At 34.1% G+C, this 22,470-nt stretch overlaps 1 protein-coding gene across 5 annotated transcripts in view; it reads right to left on the bottom strand.

The window, feature by feature from the left end:
* Nucleotides 1–22,470, bottom strand: part of TPR (translocated promoter region, nuclear basket protein) — a 65,836-nt gene that overhangs the window by 35,958 nt on the left and 7,408 nt on the right. For all 5 annotated transcript variants that reach the window (XM_032862615.1, XM_032862614.1, XM_032862612.1 and 2 more), the window contains exons 5-24: nt 22,143–22,246; nt 21,610–21,774; nt 20,618–20,710; nt 20,129–20,209; nt 19,962–20,049; nt 19,025–19,165; nt 18,515–18,606; nt 18,053–18,250; nt 15,588–15,695; nt 14,400–14,626; nt 13,384–13,547; nt 12,595–12,728; nt 12,360–12,508; nt 10,952–11,114; nt 9,561–9,695; nt 8,342–8,482; nt 7,247–7,412; nt 5,846–6,012; nt 4,727–4,879; nt 4,232–4,348 (exon numbers count right to left, since the gene is read on the bottom strand). In XM_032862615.1, the coding sequence (XP_032718506.1) occupies nt 4,232–4,348; nt 4,727–4,879; nt 5,846–6,012; nt 7,247–7,412; nt 8,342–8,482; nt 9,561–9,695; nt 10,952–11,114; nt 12,360–12,508; nt 12,595–12,728; nt 13,384–13,547; nt 14,400–14,626; nt 15,588–15,695; nt 18,053–18,250; nt 18,515–18,606; nt 19,025–19,165; nt 19,962–20,049; nt 20,129–20,209; nt 20,618–20,710; nt 21,610–21,774; nt 22,143–22,246 (2,786 nt within the window). The remainder of the gene's footprint in view (nt 1–4,231; nt 4,349–4,726; nt 4,880–5,845; nt 6,013–7,246; nt 7,413–8,341; nt 8,483–9,560; nt 9,696–10,951; nt 11,115–12,359; nt 12,509–12,594; nt 12,729–13,383; nt 13,548–14,399; nt 14,627–15,587; nt 15,696–18,052; nt 18,251–18,514; nt 18,607–19,024; nt 19,166–19,961; nt 20,050–20,128; nt 20,210–20,617; nt 20,711–21,609; nt 21,775–22,142; nt 22,247–22,470) is intronic.

The following is a 22,470-nucleotide window of genomic DNA, read 5'->3' as shown; positions in this document are numbered from 1 at the left end:
AGGAAATTAAAGAAATTTAAAAATACGTGGGAACAAGTGAAAACGAAAATACGATGGTCTAAAACCTTTTTTGGGAGGCAGCAAAAGTAGTCCTAAGAAGGAAGTATATAATAACAATACAGGCTCACCTCAAGAAGCAAGAAAAATCTCATATATGCAAACCTAAAGGATCTAGAAAAAGAAAAACAAATGAAGCCTAAAGCCAGCAGAAGCAAGGAAATAATGATTGGAGCAGAAATAAATCACATAGAAAGAAACAAACAAACAAAACCCAATAGGACAGATCAATGAAATCAAGAACTAATTCTTTAAAAAATTAATAAAATTAATAAACCCTTAGCCAGACTTGTCAAAAAGAAAAGAGAAAGGACCTAAATAAATAAAATCATGAATGAGAGAGATCACAACCAACACCACAGAAATACAAACTATAAGAGAATATTATGAAAAATTACATGCCAAGAAATTAGGCAATATGGAAGGAATGGATGCATTCCTAGACACATATAAACTACCCAAGCTGAAACAGGAAGAAATAGAAAAGTTGAACAGACCCATGAACCACCAAAGAAATTGAATCAGTAACCAAAAATCTCCAAACAAAAAAGTCTAGCCAGATGGCTTCCAGGGGAATTCTACGACACATTTGAAGAAGACTTAATACCTATGTACCAAAAAATAGAATACCAAATACCAAAAATATAGAAATGGAAGGAAAACACCCAAATTCATTCTATGAGGCCAGCATTACCTTGAATCCAAAACCAGACAAAGACCCCACTAAAAAGGAGAATTATAAGCCAACACCACTGATGAACACCGATGTAAAAATTCTCAACAAAATAATAGCAAATTGAATCCAACAGTACATTAAAAGAACCATTCACCACAATCAGGTGGGATTTATCAGGTGGGTGGCAGTGGTGGTGCAGTATTTGCAAATCAATCAAAATGATACACCACATTAACAAAAAATGGTTAAGAACCATATGAACCTCTCAACAGATGTGGAAAAAGCATCTGACAAAGTAGGACATCTATTCATAAAAAAGTCCTCAACAAAGTAGGGATAGAAGGAACATACCTCAATATAATAAAGGCCATATATGAAAAACCCACAGCTAATATCACCCTCAATAGGAAAACCTGACAACTTTTCCTCTATGGTCAGGAACAACACAAGGATGTCCACTCTCACCACTGTTATTTAACACAGTACTAGAAGTCCTAGCCTCAGCAATCATACAACAAAAAGAAAGAGAAAGCATCCAAAGAGTCAAAAAAGAAGTCAAAATTTCACTATCTGCAGATGACATGATAGACTCTATCAAAAAATTGCTAGAACTGGGGCACCTGGGTGGCTCAGTGGGTTAAGCCACTGCCTTCGGCTCGGGTCATGATCTCAGGGTCCTGGGATCGAGTCCCGCATCGGGCTCTCTGCTTGGCAGGGAGCCTGCTTCCCTCTCTCTCTCTCTCTGCCTGCCTCTCCGTCTACTTGTGATCTCTCTCTGTCAAATAAATAAATAAAATCTTTAAAAAAAAAAAATTGCTAGAACTGATACATGAATTCAGTAAAGTCACAGGACACAAAATCAACATACAGAAATCCACTGCATTTTTATACAATAATAAAGCCACAGAAAGAGAAATCAAGGAGATCAATCCAAAGACCATAAGACACCTAGGAATAAACCTAACCAAAGAGATAAACGATCTATACTCTGAAAACTATGTAACACTGATGAAAGAAATTAAAGATAACACAAAGAAATAGGAAGACATTTCATGCTTATGGATTGGAAGAATAACTATTGTTAAAATGTCTATCCTACCCAAAGGAGTGTACACATTTAATGAAATCCCTATCAAAATACCATCATTTTTCAGAGAGCTAGACCAACGAATCCTAAAATGTGTATGGAACCACAAAAAACCCTGAGTAACCAAAGCAACCTTGAAAAAAGAAAAGCAAAGCTGGAGGCATCACAATTCCAGATTTCAAGCTATACTGCAAAGTTGTAGTCACCAAGACAGGATGATAATGGAACAAAAAACAGACACATAAATCAATAAAACAGAACAGAGAACCAAGGAATGAACCCACAATTAGGAAAGAACATCCTATGGAAAAAGACCCTTCAACAAATGATGTTGGGAAAACTGGACGGCCACAAGCAGAAGCAGCAGAAGAATGCAACTAGACCACTTTCTTACACCATACCCAAAAATACTCAAAATGGATTAAAGACCTAAATGTGAGACAGGAGCCATCAAAATCCTCAAGGAGAAAAAGGCAGTAACCTTTCTGGCACTGGCTGTCCCAACTTCTTACTAGATGGGTGTCCTAAGACAATAGGAACAAAAGCAAAAATAAACTTTTGGGACTTTATCAAAATAAGCTTCGGCACAGCAAAAGAAACTAAACTAAAAGGCAACCTATGGAACAGGAGAAGGTATTTGCAAATGACATATCTGATAAAGATTAGTATCTAAAATATGTAAAGAACATGTCAAATCCAATACCCAAAAAACAAATGATCCAGTTAAAATTGGGCTTAAGACGTAATGAACAGACATTTTTCCAAGACATACAGATGGTTAACAGACACATGAAAAGATCCCAACATCACTCTCATCATTAGGGAAATAAAATCAAAATTACAATGAAGATATCACCTCACACTTGTCAGAAAGGCTAAAACGAACAATACACGAAACAACAGATGTTGGCAAAGATGTGGAGAAAGAGGAACACTCTTACATTATTGGCAGGAATGCAAACTGGTGTAGCCACTCTGGAAAACAGTATGGAGGTTCCTCAAAAAGTTAAAAATAGAACTGCCCTACAATCCAGCAAATTGTACTACTAGGTATTTATCCAAAAGATAAAAAAATACTGATTTGAAGGGACATTTGCACCCCAATGTTTATAGCAACATTATCAATAATACCAGTATTATGGAAAGAGCCCAAACGTTCACTGACTGATGAAAGGATAAAGAAGATATGGTGTGTGTGTGTGTGTTGTGTGTGTGTGTGTGTGTATCTATATCTATATCTATATCTATATCTATATCTATATATATATATATATACACATATATAAAATGGAATATTACTCAGTCATAAAAAAGAATGAAATCTTGCTATTCACAACATTGTGGACAGTATTGTGCTAAAAGAAACAGGTCAGAGAAGGACATATACTATATGATCTCACTCATGCATGGAATTTAAGGAAAAAAACAACTGAACATGGGGCAAAAAATAAAAAGGCAAACAAGAAACGGACTCTTAACTATAGAGAACTGAGGGTTACTGAAGGGAAGGTGGGTGGGGGGATAGGTTAAATAGGTGATGGGGATAAAGGAAGGCACTTGTGAGGAACACTGGGTGTTGTATATAAGTGATAAACCCCTAAATTCTACACCTGAAAATAGTATCACACTGTATGTTAACCTACTGGAATTTTTTTAAAAATTGGAGAAAAACAACCTCCACCACAAAAACAAAGAAGAAATATTAAAGAACTGTTCAAAAGGAAACTTACGAAGACTATGTAGCAATCTGGAGGAGGTTTTATGAAATAATGGCTAAGTATAACTCAGATATGTAAAAATACACGTGCACACATGCATACAAACTACAAGTCAACAAAGGGAAATAAGAATAATTAATTTTAATATTGAACTATGGATACATTCATTTTAATTTCCAACATTATTATGTTTGGCAATAAATCAAGCATAATTCATTTTTGTCTAATTACTTTGAAGTACATTCCTCTATATTCAATTTTTAAAGTAATCTTCGTACACACACACACACATATACTATATACAAGTAAGCAATAAATGTGATGACCACCATTTTGCACACCCCCAAAAAAACTGTCATGAAATGAATGGTTATTCATATACTACCCAACTTAAAAATGAGAACATTATTAATCTCCTTTCTTGTATTCCTTTCCCATTCTATCTCAGTTTTATTCTTACTCGTATTTTTATATCCTTCCCCATTTGTGAAGACTGATTTGTGATTCTTGCACTATTTACTTTTAGCCTTCACTTTTCAGCTGATCTTCACAGAAGTTCCACAATAGTGTAAATAACTTTGCATTTCTCTGAGGTTCGCCCATCCCCAAGATGTATTAATATACTCCAAGAACCGTTCCTTGGATCAAATCTCATTTATCAATAACTGGCTCCAAGATCAGCACAGCACTTACCTGTTCCTGACAGTCACGTCTGGCTTGCTGCTCATTATTCAAGGCTGTGCCAGCTCTCTGAAGAGCTTCTTGTACTTCATTCTGAACGCTGTTGAGTGTTTTCTTTAACTCCGATAACTAAACCAGGAGAACATTAAAACCAGAGTCAACTGCAAACTTATTTTATAGTAAAGACAGATTTTAAATGTCGAACTAATCCAAAGGGACTTCTTACTAAATTTAAAAGGTAACTTGATATTATCTGCACAAACTTTACAGGTCTATATTCACTAAAATACCAATGCTTGGGCAGAGGCTTCTAAAAAGCAGCACTGATACCTACTACCATAAAGTAGTCTAAAATTCTTAAAAGAAAACACATACAGACCTAAAGAGCAGAGTAACACATGAAACTATTATTAAATGTGTTTAATTAGTATCTGCTGAGATGATACTAATGAGCTATTCAAATCCTTACACACACAAAGGACTGATATGGTTAATAAACCAATTTACCTGTTGTTCCATGCTCTCTATGGCTTTTCTCTTGTCATCCTGAAGTTCCTGCTTTTCCTTCTCTACTTCCATCAACTTCTTTTCCAACTGTGTCTGAAACTCAGCTGACTCTTTTAATCGAACTTCAATATTCTTACGTACTTCTTCTGTCACCTTTAGCAACACCCAAATAATAGGATACAAAAATTATATACATTTAAAATTAGAGTTTCTCTAAGTCTAAACTAAATTTGAGAAGTACCAAAAATTAACATTTGCCTTGTATTAAAAAAAAATCATCAATGCTGATCAAAGAGTTTAAAAACAGCACTTAAAATCTTAAGTCACCTCTTAACTTGGCTACTGGCCATTTTTCTTTTGAAGTGAAATTTCCATTTCCCCATCAATCCTCACATCCGCTTGCCGCCAAATCTGTCCATTCTCCCACTGAAAGGTTTTCTTCCCCACATATCTTGATTTTCATGATGCTAAGCACCAAAGAATCTTTTAAAACTGTGACCCTAGACTACTACAATAGCCACTAAAACAAACTCTATCCTCCAATGTACTACACATTAATCTAACTAAAACAAATTCTGATTACAACATGTTGAAAAAACTCAAGAGCTCTTAATAATCTAACAGAATACAATTTAATATGATGTTCAAAACCTTTCCAACTTGGTACTTGATATATTTATAATTCTATTTCTCTTTGTTTCACTTCACAGAGTCAATACGTTAGCCAACCTGTTCTCATCTGAAGTCTTTTTACTTGGCTGAGGGCTCCTACTATATGGAATAGTCTTCTACCTTTGAATACCCAAATGATACTGTCTTTCAAGGCTGTGAACAAATGCCATCTCTCTTGTGAAGTCATGCAGGAGACCACTTCCTTCCCATTCACACTAACATCTGATCTGGACCTTTCTTAGAGCAATTATACTCTCCTTTGTTCTATGAATTTTGTGGGTTTTGTTTTGTTTTATCTGGCTTATTAGACATAAGTATTTTTAAGGTCTAAGAGGTAAACATAATGACGTCACTTGAACTCACATTTACTACAGCGCTTACCCACAGCAAGCTCCTAATTAAAAAAATGTTAAGTGCATTCAAAATGAATTTAAAAATTGTATATACCTGTTTTTCCTTGTTAAGAGATTCTTCTAAACTAGTAACCATTGCACGATACTGTTCCACGTTACTAGTGCTTGTTTTGAGTCTCTCCTTCAAATCATTCACCTGCTCTTCCGCCTGCCTTAGCTGACTCAGAAGATCATCCACATCTTCTTTGCTGGTAGGCTGACCTACAAGATTTAAGAGCTTTCTTACAATTAACATTTTAAATGACATTAGAGATAACTGTTGTCTAAGAATTAGTGAAATTAGGATTAAGGCTCAAATGAGGAAGGATTTATCTTACAAGTATATTTCGACCCATGCTAAATCCCAAAATAAAAACAAGTATTTTGCCAGGATATTGTTATTTCTTCTTCAAAATATCAAATATTTGAAATCTGCTATTACAAATATTAAAAAGATATTTAAATGAAAAGAATACTAAATATTTGCACTAAACTGAGGGAGCTACTTGAAGATACTACCAGGTTTTTAATTTATTATTCAAACACTGCTTACTCTAAAACACTAAATCTAAAACTCTAAACACTTAAATCATTCAGTCCAATTTTCATTCTAAAATCCATGGGAAAGGAATAAATTGCAGACTGAAAAGGATGTTTTCTTATCATATACCTATAAGAAAGCACTACTGACTACTGAAAAACTATATATCCACTATATCTTTATATATCATATACACATATATACATAGACAAACACATATATATCTTCTTTTAAGATTACTTGGATTAAAAGCTTTGCATTTGAAATGGTGTATTCATAAAGACAAGTGTAAGCTAATGAAACAAATCTTTAAACTAAGACTATCAATGAACAATGATTACGACTACTACTCTAAAAGAGACCAAACGAATCAATTATTTCTGTAAATGAGCCTTGTGGTTTTAACAAGGGAGAATGAAGAATTTAAATATTAACTCTCCTCAAGGGAAACATTTTTAAAGTACCAATAAATGGTTTCAACAACTGGAAAACCAGAGCATATCTTAGTCAGGTGCCATATAGAACTATTCTGAATCTTATAAGTCGGCAAATTTACTAATTTAAGCCTAAAACTAAGCTTTACTAAATGAGAATAAAAGGGTTTTTTTTCTCTTTTGCTACTATCCACAAAAAATAGGCTATTTACAAGGTATGTTATCAGCCTAAAAAGGTACTTTACTGGGGTGCCTTTGGCTCAGGTCATAATCCCAGGGTCCTGGGATCAAGCCCTGAGTGATGCTCCTGCTCACCAGTCTGCTTCTCCCTCTCCGTCTGCCCCTCTCCCTGCTGGTACTCCCTCCCTCATTCTCTCTCTAGCTTGCTCTCTCTCAAATAAATAAAATCCTTAAAAAAAAAAAAGTAAAAAAAAAGTAAAAAAAAGTAGCTTACTATCAGCCTACTTAATTACTGATTTACCTTTACCAGTTCTCTGTGAGGACTGAGAAGCAAGCTGTACTTCCATATTACTGAGATGTTGTTTCAACGTAGCAATTTCCTTTTGAGCATTTTTTAATAGTTCTTTTGTGTTAAGATGAAGATTCGTCTCAGTATCTAGCTGTCTCTTTGTATCTAAAAGTTGAACCTAAAAAGAAAAATACATTAACCCTGCAAATACTATCTTTAGGTTCTTAAGTAATCAGAGGTTCACATTATCTTTTTATAATACTTTAAACTCTGGCCCAGATAGAATAATATAAACCAAATCTGAAATAACTGGAAAAAAAAATTGTATGATACCTGAGACAGGAAACAAAAGCAGTAAGCCCCACAAATTCCCTAGCTTCCCGACTTAGGAAGGTCCAGGCTTTAACACAGGGAAATAAAGGAAATAAGGCAGAGGCCAGCAGACTCCTTGAATTGAGGACATGTAACTGAGAGTACAGGAAGAATAAATTAGATCAAATTCCTCAGACAGACTCCTACAGAGAGCTGCACTGGTAGAGTACCCTGGACATTTGCAGAGGATCCCTCTTGAATATTCAGCAAAATAGTCATCAGTGCATACATGTGAAATTACCCTAGACAGGGTTAAGAATCACCCAAAGGGACTAGAGTGAAGAGTGTCTGGTGCTTAACAGCAAGTTAGAAATAATGCCCATTACCAGCAGCCAGACTGAAAACACACAATTCATGGGACACTATGACTAGTATTCAGGAAGGGCTCTGCTTAATAGTAGAGAATAATTAGGTATAGACTGAGCGTTGCTTTGGGCCTACCTAATAAATCATAAAAAGTAACACTCAAGAGAATCAAACTATTTTCAATTATTGCATCCCAGAACAAAACCCAGGATTTACAGGATTATAAAAATATCTAGCACTTAAGAGGATAAAACTTACAATGTATGGAACCCCAAAATTACTAGGCACACAAAGGCAAGAAAAATTTAACAGCTTGAAAGAAGTCTCTCTAAAACCATGATTCAACAGGAGATGGCAGTGTACCTACATACCAGCTTCACTTCTGGAAATAAACAATTTACGGATATTTGTAATACTAAATAGACTCACATCTAGATTTCTAGTAAGTGTATGTCTTTGCTCCACCTCATTTTCCAGCTTCTTCTTTAGATGAGATATCTCATGTTCCAGTTTTTCTATCTGGCTACTAAGCCTTTGTTTGGTTTCTGTTTCAGATCGCTCTAATATTCCCTAAGGTAAAAAAAGATTTTTGGTTATGCTTAAGAAAAAAGTTAAAAAGCAATGCAAAGAAAATTAAAGGCTACAGAGCATTACAGGATTACAACCCACTTCTACATTAAGAAGTTAAAATCTAGAATATTTACCAAGAGTCTTTTGACATTTTTCATACTATAATATCTGTTTAGGGGTCCTGGGTGGTTCAGTCGGTTAAGCATCTGCCTTCGGCTCAGGTCATGATCCCTGAGTCCTAGGACTGGCCCTGCATTGTTCAGCAGGAAGTCTGCTTCTCCCTCTGCCCCTTACCCTGCTCTTGTGCTCTCTCACTCCCAAATAAATAAATACAATCTTTAAAAATATATATCTATTTAATAAAGAAAAAAAGAAATATAATAGCCACTCAGATTTCCTGAAGTTTTAAAAGAATTAATCTTTTTAAAAACATTTTATTTATTTATCAGAGAGACAGAGAGCACAAGCAGGGGGGAGCCGCAGGCAGAGAGAGAAGCAGGCTCCCTGCTGAGCAAGGAGCCCGACATGGGACTTGATCCCAGGACCCCAGTACCATGGCCTGAGGTGAAGGCAAACAATTAACCGACTGAGCCACCCAGGCATCTCTAAAAGAATTAATCTTATAAATAATCAAACTACATAGGACTCTGTAAATACAGATCTGAGGATGAAAACTGCCAAACGCAGTTTCAATCATCTGTTTAAAGGTTTTATTTAGAATACTGACACGGGGGCGCCTGGGTGGCTCAGTGGGTTAAGCTGCTGCCTTCGGCTCAGGTCATGATCTCAGGGTCCTGGGATCAAGTCCCGCATCAGGGTCTCTGCTCAGCAGGAAGCCTGCTTCCCTCTCTCTCTGCCTGCCTCTCTGCCTACTTGTGATCTCTGTCAAATAAATAAATAAAATCTTAAAAAAAAAAAAAAGTTTAGAATACTGACATGTCCTAATAAATCTCAAAACTCAATTATGATCATAATGCATGACAAAAGTAACAAAATTTTTCTAATTAAGAACCCAAGAGGATTCAATGTTAAACTTAACATCAAGAATTTTTTTCTAGAGATGTTTTTATTTGGTTACCTGAATTGTTTGCAGATTAGTCAGCAGCAAGTTTTGTCCTCTTTGTTCAGCTAATAAGGACTCTCTTTGCTGAGAAAGACGGACTTCTGACAATTTAAGCATTTCCTTTTCCTTTTTCAAGTTTTCTGCTCTTACCTTGAGGTAAATACAAGTAAAAGAAAAAAATGCTGGAAATAACGTGTCAAATGCAGTAATACCATTATAAAATTAAAAAGAATCTTTACTACTGTGTATTTCTTAATGTTAATTACAGACAAGGTCATCTCTTCATTATACAACGATTTATAACTCTTTGAAATTTCATGTATTGAAATATGAAGTAAAAGTTATTGGGACTATCAATAGATCAAAGGAAAAAAATCTTGTAATTACCACAGATATTTATGATTTCTCTGCTCTTAACAAATCAGATATTAAAACAATCAAAAAACCCTAAAACGTCAGAGTAAAAGAAACATAACTGCAAAATTTTGCTATAGTCATACCTACATACTACTAAATTATGCATTTTGAATCCAAGCTTGGTTTCTAAGTACCTGTTTGAGAGTGCTGACTAATTTATTCCAACTTTTTTTTCCCTCACAAAGAGTACAATCTGATTCTCAGATTTGGCAGGCTGCTCTGAAAATCAGTATCCTCAAAGTATTCACATTTATATAATAAATCATAAACAAGCAATCATAAAACTTCCTCCACCGGTTTGAAAAAGTGATGCCTCCATTCCCCACAAATGAGTGTGAGTACATTAACAATGAAAGAATGTAGCCAACAGAATTAGAAAAGCTAGATTTAAGTCCCAACCAATCCATCTTTCGCTATCCTAAACAGGAAATCACTTAACTTTTGAGAGTTTCTCCACAGGTAAAATGGGAGACAACTGCACCTTGTTCACAAGTAATGGTCAAAAAGTTGTGAGGTAATTTTATAAGAAAGTAAAACGTTATATAAAAATTCATCAAGAATCCAGTATTTAATTGAAAGTACTGTCAATTTCTAACAGGCATTTGTATTCATGTGGAAATTCCGAGGTAGAATTTAATGCTAATAAAATTTTTATACTGTCCTTTATCAGAAATGAGCAAGAATGAATGAAATATTCATTTGTTTTTGCTGTAACTGGAGAAACAGCAACTTACAAATTTAATATGAAATGGAAGACTTGTAAGGAAGTCTCAATCCAAAAAATCAAACTTTTCCCAGTTTAGTTTTGAGAGAAACAATCACTGGATTAATGCACAACTGGATATCTGGAAACTATGTAATAAGGACTTGAAATCCACAAACCTCTCCAACATCTGTATCATGTCAACCAGTAAAATCAAAGTGATAACTAAAAAACAAATGTCAAATGAAATTTATAATGCAAGTCAGATGAGGGAAATTGGTCTCACTTCCGCAACAGCTAGCTTTTCATTTGCTCCTCTCAAATCCTGCGTCATTGTATTGATGATCTGTTCCTGCTTTTGAGTTGTTGCAGTAAGTTTCTGATTTCTCTCATGGAGGGATGTGATTTCTCGACGATATCCTTCAACGTTATCTTGTAGCATTTCATAACTTATGAGAGAAAAACATTTCTATAAGCAACTAAAATAGTATATCCTAGGTTAGTTCCTTAAAGGACTTCACAACAGCTTAATTTCACATGAGTAACAATATGAGGGGTGCCTGGCTGGCTCAGTCTGTTAAGTGTCTGCCTTTGGCTCAGGTCATGATCCCAGGGTCCTGGGACGGAGCCCCACATCAGGATCCTTGCTTAGCAGGGAGTGTGCTTCTTCCTCTCCCTCCATCCCTCCCCCTCTGCTCATGCTCTATCTCTCACTTTCTCTAATAAATAAATAAAATCTTCAAAAAAAATTTTTTTAAACCAATATGGAAAAGAGTATTTTGTATAATAATGTAAAATCTTCACCTCCAAATTTAATAGTAAAATATAAACTCTGAATAAGCTTTAAAACTTTAAATTCTACGTTCATGCTGAATTAACTTTTTAAGCTAATTCATTTATAAGAACTTTAATCACATTCAAAATAATGCCAACATAATGTTGATATATCAAACATCCACCATGATACAGTATGCAATTTAAGGTATTTACAGATGGTTAGAGAGGGAGTGCTGGAGATCCTTTTAGCCTCTCTAATTCTTAATTTCTCACGTTTCTTGAAAGCTTACAAAATGGCTGGCTACAGCTATCAACATAGAAAAAAGAAGGTGCTTTTACTTGGGGTATCAAATTGTTGGCGTGTATGGAGGAAAACTACCTGCCACACCCTTATAAAAACATTGTTTTTTATCCTGTAGTGTATATAGGATAAATTTTGTCCTAACCTGCTAAACTAATAAGTATTTAATGGATCTACCAATAACTATAAAATGAGATTTACTATATTCCTTTATAAATGACCAAAAAAGTAAATTTTCCCAAAATTAACTATCTACTACTTGCTTCTCTTCTAGAGAAGACTGAATGAAATTTGTTCACATACCTCTCATTCTCTGATGTATTTATAAATAATTAAGTCCTATAAAAACAGTATATCCTTCAATCTCAGGAAGGAAAACTAGCAACATTCCTCACACCAACTTCAACTTTCTAAATAAATAACTATCTGGACTCCTTAGGAATGCCCAAGAGAATCATAAGCCAATATTAAAAAAAATGAACCCCTACAGCTTCTCACCCTAGAGTATGGTCCACAAGTAAGTAACACTCTTGCAAATTAATCCTTTGATTCATTTGAATACTGAAGTTTGGATTATTTATTTAGACTATTAGTTTTTGAACAATAGAAAATTTACCGTTTAGAAGCAAAGTCTAGTTGTGTAGAAATTTTGGTGTTTTGTGATCGCAAATCTGTAATTTGATCCTGAAGTTTTTCGAGCTGCTCATTTTGTATTTTTTCATTATCTGCCTTTTCTTTTTTGTAATTCTCAAAAATTTCCTGCAACTAAATATTGAATAAATTATTAAAGATGACAACCTGTGTTCTCAAAGAACCTAATCCAAGATAAAGTTATAATGATATGGTCTCACCTGTTTAAGGGCAGCCTTGGCTTCTATGGCCTCTGCTGACTCAATTACAGATACTGAAGCAGGAGTGGAAGCAGTCTGGGATGTACTTGAACGTTTTGGAGTTGACGCAAGAGAAATATCATCTAAGCTTGAAGCTTCAGAAATGTAAACAGAATGATATAACATTTCTCATCACAAATATCACTACCAAAATAAACAAGTTAGACTTATTTAAATGAAATGGTAAGATTGCAGAGATCATGAGAGAAGGCATCTACTAAATAACCTATTAAAATTATATTTGGTTTTTGGTTAGAGACAATATTCACAGATGAAATGTTAAAACTTAACTAAAAGGGAGATGTAATGCAATGTACAGCATGGGAGTATCATCAGTGATAATGTGATAACTCTGTATGGTGATAGAGGGTAACCAGACATCGTGGGAATCATTTCATGTTGTATGGAAATATCAAATCCCTCTGAGGTACACCTGAAACTAACAGCATATTGTGTGTCAATTATACTTAAAAATACATAGATACAGCAATTCACAGACTCTAAGATACACATTTTTCAACAATGATTAGCATTTCTTCTTTTTTAGTCATACCTAAAATAACTATACGTTTTAGAACTGGTGATGTTATGATCAACCAAATACGGTAGTTCAATTTGAAGTTACCATTCAGTAGACTGGACAGTGCTTATGATGTTGCAAATCTATTCTATAATATACATTTAAAAAATATTTCCCAAAACTATTTAAAAACTATTTAAAAACTTTTAAGATAATATATGAAAACCTACCTTGCAAAGGAATGGCAACTCCTGTTGTTTGTGACAACAAAATACGGTACATGTCACGCTGACGAACTATGGAATCAACAAGCTGCATTTGATGTTGTCGTGACTCACGGAGTTGTTCTAATTCAGTGAGGGCATTCTCAAGTTTTAGCTGCAACTCAGCAATTCTGTAGAAAAAGAAATCAGTGTATTTCCCATGACAGACTGAAAGGCAGTTGTAATTTCAAATTACCAACTAATAAGCACTTTAGCATCTATCATATTAAGAATAGTATTTTTGCCTCTCTTATCCTTTCTTTCTTCTGTCAGTATTTTAAGAACCACTTTTAAAATCTTCACCACACAGGACTCAGGTACTCCCCGAAGTCATCTGAAAAACCTACTTGCAAAAATCAAACCAATTCCACTCAGTCCAAACCCCAGTCTTCTTACATTTATAGCCACTCTTTCTCTAGCACCACTTTTTTGGAAAAAATTTGTTACTATGCTTGAAAAATTCCCATATTATCTTCTCCACGAAGCCTGATCTGTTCCCTTAAATCCAGGCTAGGTCCTCTACCTCTACACTCCTAATAATAGGCTTCTATCCATTATAGCACTAATCACACTGAACTATTATCTACTTACCTATTTTATTCTTTTTTTTTTTTTAAGATTTTATTTATTTATTTGACAGAGACACAGCCAAGAGAGGGAACACAAGCAGGGGGAGTGGGAGAGGGAGAAGCAGGCTTCCTGCTTAGCAGGGAGCCCAATGTGGGGCTCGATCCCAGGACCCTGGGATCATGATCTGAGCTGAAGGCAGATGCTTAACGACTGAGCCACCCAGGCACCCCTACCCATTTTATTCTTACTATCAATCTCATCCACAAATTAATATCCCAGAGAGTAAATTTTTTCTTTTTGTACTGTTGCTCAATTTTTTTTTTCCTCCTAAGTCACTATACTCCCAGTATACAGCACAATTAGGGACACAAAAGAAATATTGGTTAAACAAATCAAGGTAGTCAATTGCTTACTTGCATGAAGTTGTTTCTTGTTCTTCTCTTTCTCTGGTTTCCCCAAGTTCTCTAAGGGCCACTAAGAGACGTTGATTTTGCTGTTGAAGTTCTTCAATATTTCTATAAGATACTAGATGCTGTGATATTACTTCAGATGAACTACTTATATCAGCAGAGCTTACTTCCTCATCACGAATTACATGATTACCCCTTGCTTCTTCAAGTTCCATCAAAAGCACTCTAATCTAAAAATAAAGTTTTAATATGTTACCAAATAGTATTGACTTTGATTCTGGATATGTTTAGAACAGATTTTTGCAAGTGAAAATATTACTTTATGAATACCATCAGTTAGTATTAAATGATTTTAAAAATATTAAGATTGTTTCAGATATTAAAACCCAGAAAAATTTTAATGGGAAAAATTATTTTTCATTTCTATTGAAGTGTATAAAAAAGGCTAGTACTTTTCAAAAAACTACCAATTCATGATTCTACAAGTATGGCTCCATTTTTGTAAAACAATGACCAAATAAAACAACAAGAAATATATACCTATGTGTGCATATGCTTGCACTTGCATGCTTATGTATGTAGCATATGGTGGGGCAGAAGGACAGCATGAAAAAGATTTAATTCAACTCATATGAAGTTTTTATGTATGTGTTATGTATGTGTAAATCCACATACCAGAACAAGGATAAAATATACAAACAAAATAGTTCTATATTTTCTGACTTGTTCAGTTGAAGAAAAAAAGTGGCAGAGTAATCTATAGGCATGGTTTTATTTTAGTAAAAACAAAGGATGCTTACATATGTTCGTGAATGCACCGTGTTTATATATATATATATATGTGAAGAAAGACATGAGAGAATATACACCGGTCTGTTAACACTGGTTATATTCTGGGATTTGGGCAGGGGACAGAAGACTTTTATTTATCCTTGAATTATTTCATTTATTACAACCAGTAGTTACAATTTGAAAATTTATCAAATACTTATAAAAAAAAAAAAAAAAAAAAGGAAGGCCTATGAGAAAACAAAAAACGATGACTAGGTTACAGTGCTGCTACAGTCACAGTCCTAAGTGATGAGAATTTCATATGCAGTAGTTCTACCTTAGATACCTGCAAATAGATTTAAACATTATTGGGCAGTCTGTTTAGGGAAAAAAATAGGAAAAGAAACAGAAAATTCTAACCTGTTGTGAAAGATCTTTTATTTGTATTTCCATCCTTTGATTGTCTCTTTCAAGCACAGATGAATGTTTGTTCGCTTTATCAGTGTCCTCCTGCAATCGCTGAATCTCCTTTAAAATGTAAATTAAAGTGAAAATTCTGCATACCCTTCTAAAATCTATACAAATGAAGCAGTTATTTGAATAACAAAAATATACAGTGCCCAAATACTATAGTCAACTGATAAACTAAAAATGTTCTATTTATGATACAGTAGTTATTAAAGAGTAATACCCCACAAATATGAACACATATTTCTTAATATCTCAAGTACTGCTCATCATTGTTTATCACAATATACAAATAATGGAGGATCTGCCACCTGCCTCCAGATTAACTGTAAATTACAATCTTATTACAGCCACACCAAATTAACAGTTTACGTAAAATGATGTCACAGAAATACTCTGAAAAGCTGCATTACTGAGATGAAAATAAAGGACTATATTACAAAGCCAATCATTACTACATTACTTACATAGAAATAAACATCTAAGTAAACAATGTTGGGTAAGGTGTGTAAGACTTGATTTTATAAAAAAGGAAACAGGAATTTATTCTAAAACAGCCGCAGCCAATGTTACTGTTAAAAAGATAACATTATATGCAAACCTCTGTTAGTAAGTTCTGCAACCCAGTATCACTAAGGATTTCGGGGCACAGTTTAAAGGAAACTGATAAAAAACACAAAATATGTTTGAAATCTTATGTTTTATCTCAAATTCATACAAATTTTGCTTCTTAATGAGCTGTTTTTACATTATAATGTCTTAAATACTATCCAAGTGAAAGATGGCTCATATTTATGCTGGTGTTTCAAGTATCTTGAGTACACTGCCCTAAAGGTATTTGTACGCCAATTTCAGTAGAAACAAGTATGTGACAAAATGAAGAAGGCATATATTCGTGAGAGGTGGCAGAGTTCAAAATGGGATTAACTAAAATGCTAAGGAAGAAATAACTTGGTTATAAAACTCTGAACATCAAAGAATCTAGACTGGAGGACACACAATGTACGTTACAGACAGAAGATTCTGCTATAAAGAAGATACAGAAATTATCTAAATTCGTTGCTAGTTTTGACAAAAGTATGTAAGGGATTTTTATTATTATTATTATATTATATAGAATATTACTTATTAATATTAATATTATACCCATACATTAGTGAAAAAGGAACAAATAGGTTTTCTCCATAATGAACACCTATTATCATTTGAGCCTGAAAGTCCTAGTACTTCACTGTTTTCTTTAGACAATAAGCTCTAGGAAAAAAATCTCAACATTGAGAAACTTGAGATCTAATTATACTCAAGGGACCTCTTCTCAAACCACAGGGTTGGGGGGTGAGGGGAGATATTACAACCAATAGTCTGCCAAGGCAAGCCTGTTAGATGTCATAGGACTCAGGATAAAAAGACCATTGGATATAATATACCCAGATTTAAACTGATATTTGAATTGTAATAGCAACCACAACAAAATTTTAAGTTTCAATTAAGGATACAACTTATTTATACTATTTTTTCCCAGGGGGAAAAAAATTAATCAGTTTAGAACAGCAGATACAAAAGGTTACTGAATTTTCTCAATAAAACTTGTTTAATAAATCTTGAGTTCTTCACAGAAAATAAGTATTAAGTTGTACCCTAAAAGCAAAATTATGTTGATATAGTCTTTTTAAATTATTATCTAGTAAAAAGGAATCTTAAGAGGTAAGATATTTATGAATATCCTTGGTACTTTAAATTTGCAAAGGAAGAGTAAAAAAATAATGTACACAAAAGTTTGCCAAATTGTGAAATGTTACAAAAGAGGAATTCTTCCCTATGGTCAAACAATGTTACCATTTCTAGATAGAATATCAGAGCTGTCCCACAAAGAATGACTATGACAAATTTACAAGAGTTCTATTACAAAGAGAGTTGTTATTTTAATTTGAAGAATAGTCCAAGGAGATTTGCCTATTCAACATGCACTACAAAAAATATCTCTAATGTCTTAAAAAATTGAAAAGGCTCCCATAGTTTTAGCTGAATAAGAACACTTCATGATTACAGGTGTTTAATAATGTAGAATTACCCTATTACTGAAAAGCATAATTAGCCTTTTCTGACTCAAATACTTTATTTTTTTAAGACACAGAGAGAGGGGGCAAGAGAGGGAGAGCAAGTGCAGGTAAGCAGGAGGAGGCAGGGAGAGAAAGAGAGAGAATCTTAAGCAGGCTCCACACTAGCTGGGACCTGATGCAGGGCTTGATCTCACAACTCTGGGATCATGACCTGAGACAAAATTTGAGTTTGGACACTTAACCAACTGAGCCACCCAGGTGTCCCATTAAATAGCTTAATTCTAAGAAAAAAATTACCTCTTAAATAATTTCTCATATATATTTTTCCCACAGTTCAAATTTAAGAATGGAACCAACCTTCATAGCTTGTTCAAGCTTAACAGATAAACTTGCCACAGCTTTCTGTGCACGTTCATACTCCTCACGTTGGCGTTTCAAAATTGGTGCTTTGGCTTCAACTTCCTTCACTATTTCATCCAGATACTTATTGATTCTTTTGTTCTCTAGTTTCTCCAAAAGCAACTGATCCTGAGTTTCCACATAAGCATTATATAGCTGAAAGGAGAAAAGGGGGCTGTTTCACATCTCAGCATAATAACAGAAGCATGTAATCAATCTAGCTTCATAATAATCATACAATAGAACTTACATAAAATGGAAATGTTTCCTATCTGTGGCAAGAATCAGGAACCAAGAAAGCTTTTCTTAGAATGATCCATTAAGCATTAGATGATTTTAAGAATAATTTTTCTGACCATTAAAGTTCAGCAAACTTCCTTTTGCTGAAGGAAAATAAATAAGATTTAATACCATTCTTACCTCAGTTAATTTCATGCCCGGTTTCACTATCTTAGCTACAGCTGCCGCAGTAGGAGACATGGCTGCAAGCTCTTCTTCAGATAGTATGGCTCCTGTGCCAACACAGAGAAATCTAGTATATTTCTGTAGTATTTCACATTAAAGCCAGTAATATTTTTCCCAACACAAGTAAACAGGATACCTACCTAAGCATTACATATGAATTCCTATGCAGATTTTAAAATAGGACTTCAAATTTCATGTTAACATAATCTGATTCTAAAAATCATGCAGTAAGAATAGTTAAAAATGTTCTGGAAACTGACACACAATTATGTGTGATCAAATGGTACTTATATTTGACAATATAGTAGAGATATGAATAGGTATTAATTTTATTCCAAAAAAACCGGATGGAGTTTCCCATATCACAGTAAGATAGATAAATACTATTAGTGGAAATTAATGAGAACTATGTAGGAAGTAGTAGTATTTCATTCAAGTCATTATTAAGCATCTATTAATCCATACCTTTACGTTTTGTGGCAGAAAGCAGGTCATTTGCATTCTCTAATTCCTTCTCCAATTTCCCTATTTTGTCAAGCATTTCTTTTTCCATTTGATCTTTAGATTCCTCCACTTCTAAAAGATGATCTTGTATTGCTTTATTGGCTAAAAACATTTTTAAAGACAGAATATCCAAACATAAAATTAAAATCTTGGCATTTTTAAGATGTAACAGCATAGTCATTACTCTTTCCTTCAGCAGACTTTAAATTCTAGACAGGCTACGGTTGTCAGTTATCCTCCAAAAGCTCTTGCTTTACTTTTAATTCCTGAAATGTCCTGGCCTGCTGACTCTATTTCTCTTTTTTGATGTCTCTTATACATGGGGAAAATAAGGGAACTCAGAGAAGTAAAAAAGTGGCTCTAAGTATCTCTTTGGTTTTATTCCAATCTTTAGTCTAGAATACAGAAAATCACTAGAAAAGATCACATCAACAACTTGTATTACCCCAGCAACAAAACAAAACAAAACCCTCAAGAAACCCAAAACCAAATACATTTAAAAAGAACACATGAAAATCAAAGACTTTAAAATATACAGTTTTTAACCTTAAAAAGTGAGGCTTATTTATGGATTAAGAGCATATCCAAACTATAAACCCATATGTACTTATCAAAGTCAATGTTTCCTAAATGGAACTAAAGTTTCCTTTTAGAAACCAGACCATATATAAGATTTTAAGACAAAAAAAACTTAGAAAAACAGTAACTAACTGTATTTTCAAACATCCTACCTGTTGGAAATATAATACAAAGTTTCTTATTCCAAGATTCTTTCTTCTATACCAAATTTTGTCTCTAATAAGATTAATCTAACTTCTAACAATCTACACAGAAGTAAAGAAAAAAATACTTTTTATCTAAAAACAAAATAATCCTCTCATAATTAAAGAAATCTTACCTTCACTAGCTTCTTTCAAAAGTTTGTGTAGTTCATCTACTGCTCGGGTCAGTTCATTGCTCTTTGCCTCTGAGTCATCAGCAGCACTCTAAAATTTAATCTTAAAAAGTTACTGGACATCCAAAAATGCAATATTAGGACACTAAAATGTGTGGTTGGGCATTTACCTTGTATAGATTAGAGAGCTTTATGTGAGCATTTAATTCATTGTGGAATTTCTCTTCCATACTGGCCTGCTGTTCCTTGGCCTACAAAAAAGACCCAGTTATAGCAGACTCATCTGAAGTGAATTTAGAATGCTTATCAAAATTTAAGATAAAAAATCCAATTTTTAAAGAGAAAAAATTAACATCAGCTTTCAGGATAAAGATGACTTACCTTAATGATAAAATATTACTGATATTTTTATCTTAAAGTATAATACTTCAATGACATTAAAGTTAACCATACTTATTTTCAGACAGTACTTTGGATATAGCACGTGCTTGCCATTCCTGAATCTAGATATTTCAGCTTAGCTACAGCATATGAAAGTGTCCTGGCCATTTTATAGGTGCCAGAAAACAGTTTAAAACATGAAATCATTCAAAAAACTATAGCCTCATAAGTGCTTTAACATTTTTATAAAAGAGAAATTTTAAAGTGGTCATCTCCACCTCTTTCAGTTTGGTCAAGAGCTCTTCTACGTGTTTTTGAAGATTCTCATTTGATGTTTTCAAGCCATTCATCTGTTCTTCCATTCTAGAAACCTAGAAATAGAAGAGTTGGGTAGAGAGAGAATGTTATATTAACTAAAATCAGATATGAAGTTTAGCTGCCAAGTGAAAGCAAAATAATGCCCTACACCCAAAAACGGGCTTCACATAAAACATGTATATTTAAGAAAATGAAAAATAATGGCTTATGGAACAGCACATTTGGATTTAGCTAACAAAATTTACCACCACTTCTAAATGTATCTCAATGATACATCAAAAGATTGTAGATAGTATTGGGGCGCCTGGGTGGCTCAGTGGGTTGGGCCGCTGCCTTCGGCTCAGGTCATGATCTCGGGGTCCTGAGATCGAGTCCCGCATCGGGCTCTCTGCTCAGCAGGGAGCCTGCTTCCCTCACTCTCTCTCTCTCTCTCTCTGCCTATTTGTGACCTCTCTCTGTCAAATAAATAAATAAAAAATCTTAAAAAAAAAAAAAGACTGTAGATAGTATTAAAATTCATCAAAGAATATCTTAAAGTATTTATTTAACTGCAACTGGTTCATTTCCTAGGCCAAATGTTTACGAATTATGTCTTCCAAGTTTCTAATATTATACATTTACTTCGGTACACCATGGAGTACTTTTTTTTTTTAAAAGATTTTAATTTACTTATTTGAGAGAGAGAGAGAGCATGCGTGCGACAGAGAGAGAGCGAGCATGAGCTGGGGAGGGGCAGAGGGAGACAAAGAGGGACAAGCAGACTCCCCTCCAAGCATCGCAGAGCCTGTCATGAGGCTGGAACCCCAGGACCCCAAGATCATGACCTGAGCGGAACTAAGACGCTTAACTGACTAAGCCATCCAGGCAGCCCTTGCTATGGAATACATCTGTAATAAGCTGGTATACAAATTTAAGTTTTAACCAAAATGAAAATGCAATTTTACTAACTTACCTCCTCTCTTTTGTTTTCAAGATTACATTTAAGCTCTAATATCTCATTTCCTTTTTCTCTGCCAAGGGCCAAAAGTTCATCAGTTTTAGTTTTTAACTCTGTATTCAGCCATGTATTCTGATTATGTAACAACTCCTTTTCTTGCTCCAAGCGTTTTTCTCGATACTAAAGATAACCAAGAACACAACATTTACAGTTAAAGACAATATATAGCTAGTTAAAAGATTTTGCCTGTAGCTAATGAACACAAGCAGAATCTTAACAGAAATAAATATTTGCATGCATTCTTAACAGAAAATGGATGGTCAGACAAGAATTATAAGAAACTCAAATATCACGTAAACAAATAGTTCAATTAAAATTGTCTTAACTTTTTCCCTGGCATTAAACAAAAGCGAAAACACAGCTTTTAATCACTTTACAGATCATTTGCTTATATGTAAAATTGAATTTAGGTGCATTTTAAGCAAAAATTTACTTTAGGTAAGTTTTAAGCAAAAATTGTATTTTGTGCATTTGGAATTGTTACTTGCTTTAACAGAAACATCAGAGGCTTGAAGTTCATCGAGTTTTAACTGCAGATCGCCCTTTGTGGTATTGCTTTCCTTAAGTTTTTCATTTAGACGTTTAAAATCCTCTAGAAAAGTCAGAAAAGAATGTGAAAATAATGACTAATGCTCAGAGGAACCAAACATCGAAGATGCGTCTCTACAAATACAAGCATTTAATACAAGGTAAGCAGTTCTCCTTAATTTGTTTTTGTCATACTTAGTTACAAATTTAATTTTAGCAAATGATAAGCCAAATATGTGCACCGAACCCAACATCTAAATTATACTGGTTATTTTAAGTGCAGTATCT

This window comes from Lontra canadensis, unplaced genomic scaffold, assembly GCF_010015895.1.
Source record: "Lontra canadensis isolate GAN:19392208 unplaced genomic scaffold, GSC_riverotter_1.0 scaffold24, whole genome shotgun sequence".
Lineage (NCBI taxonomy): Eukaryota > Metazoa > Chordata > Mammalia > Carnivora > Mustelidae > Lontra > Lontra canadensis.
The sequence above is the reverse complement of the archived record's forward strand: the minus strand, read 5'-3'. Positions and strand labels throughout refer to the sequence as shown.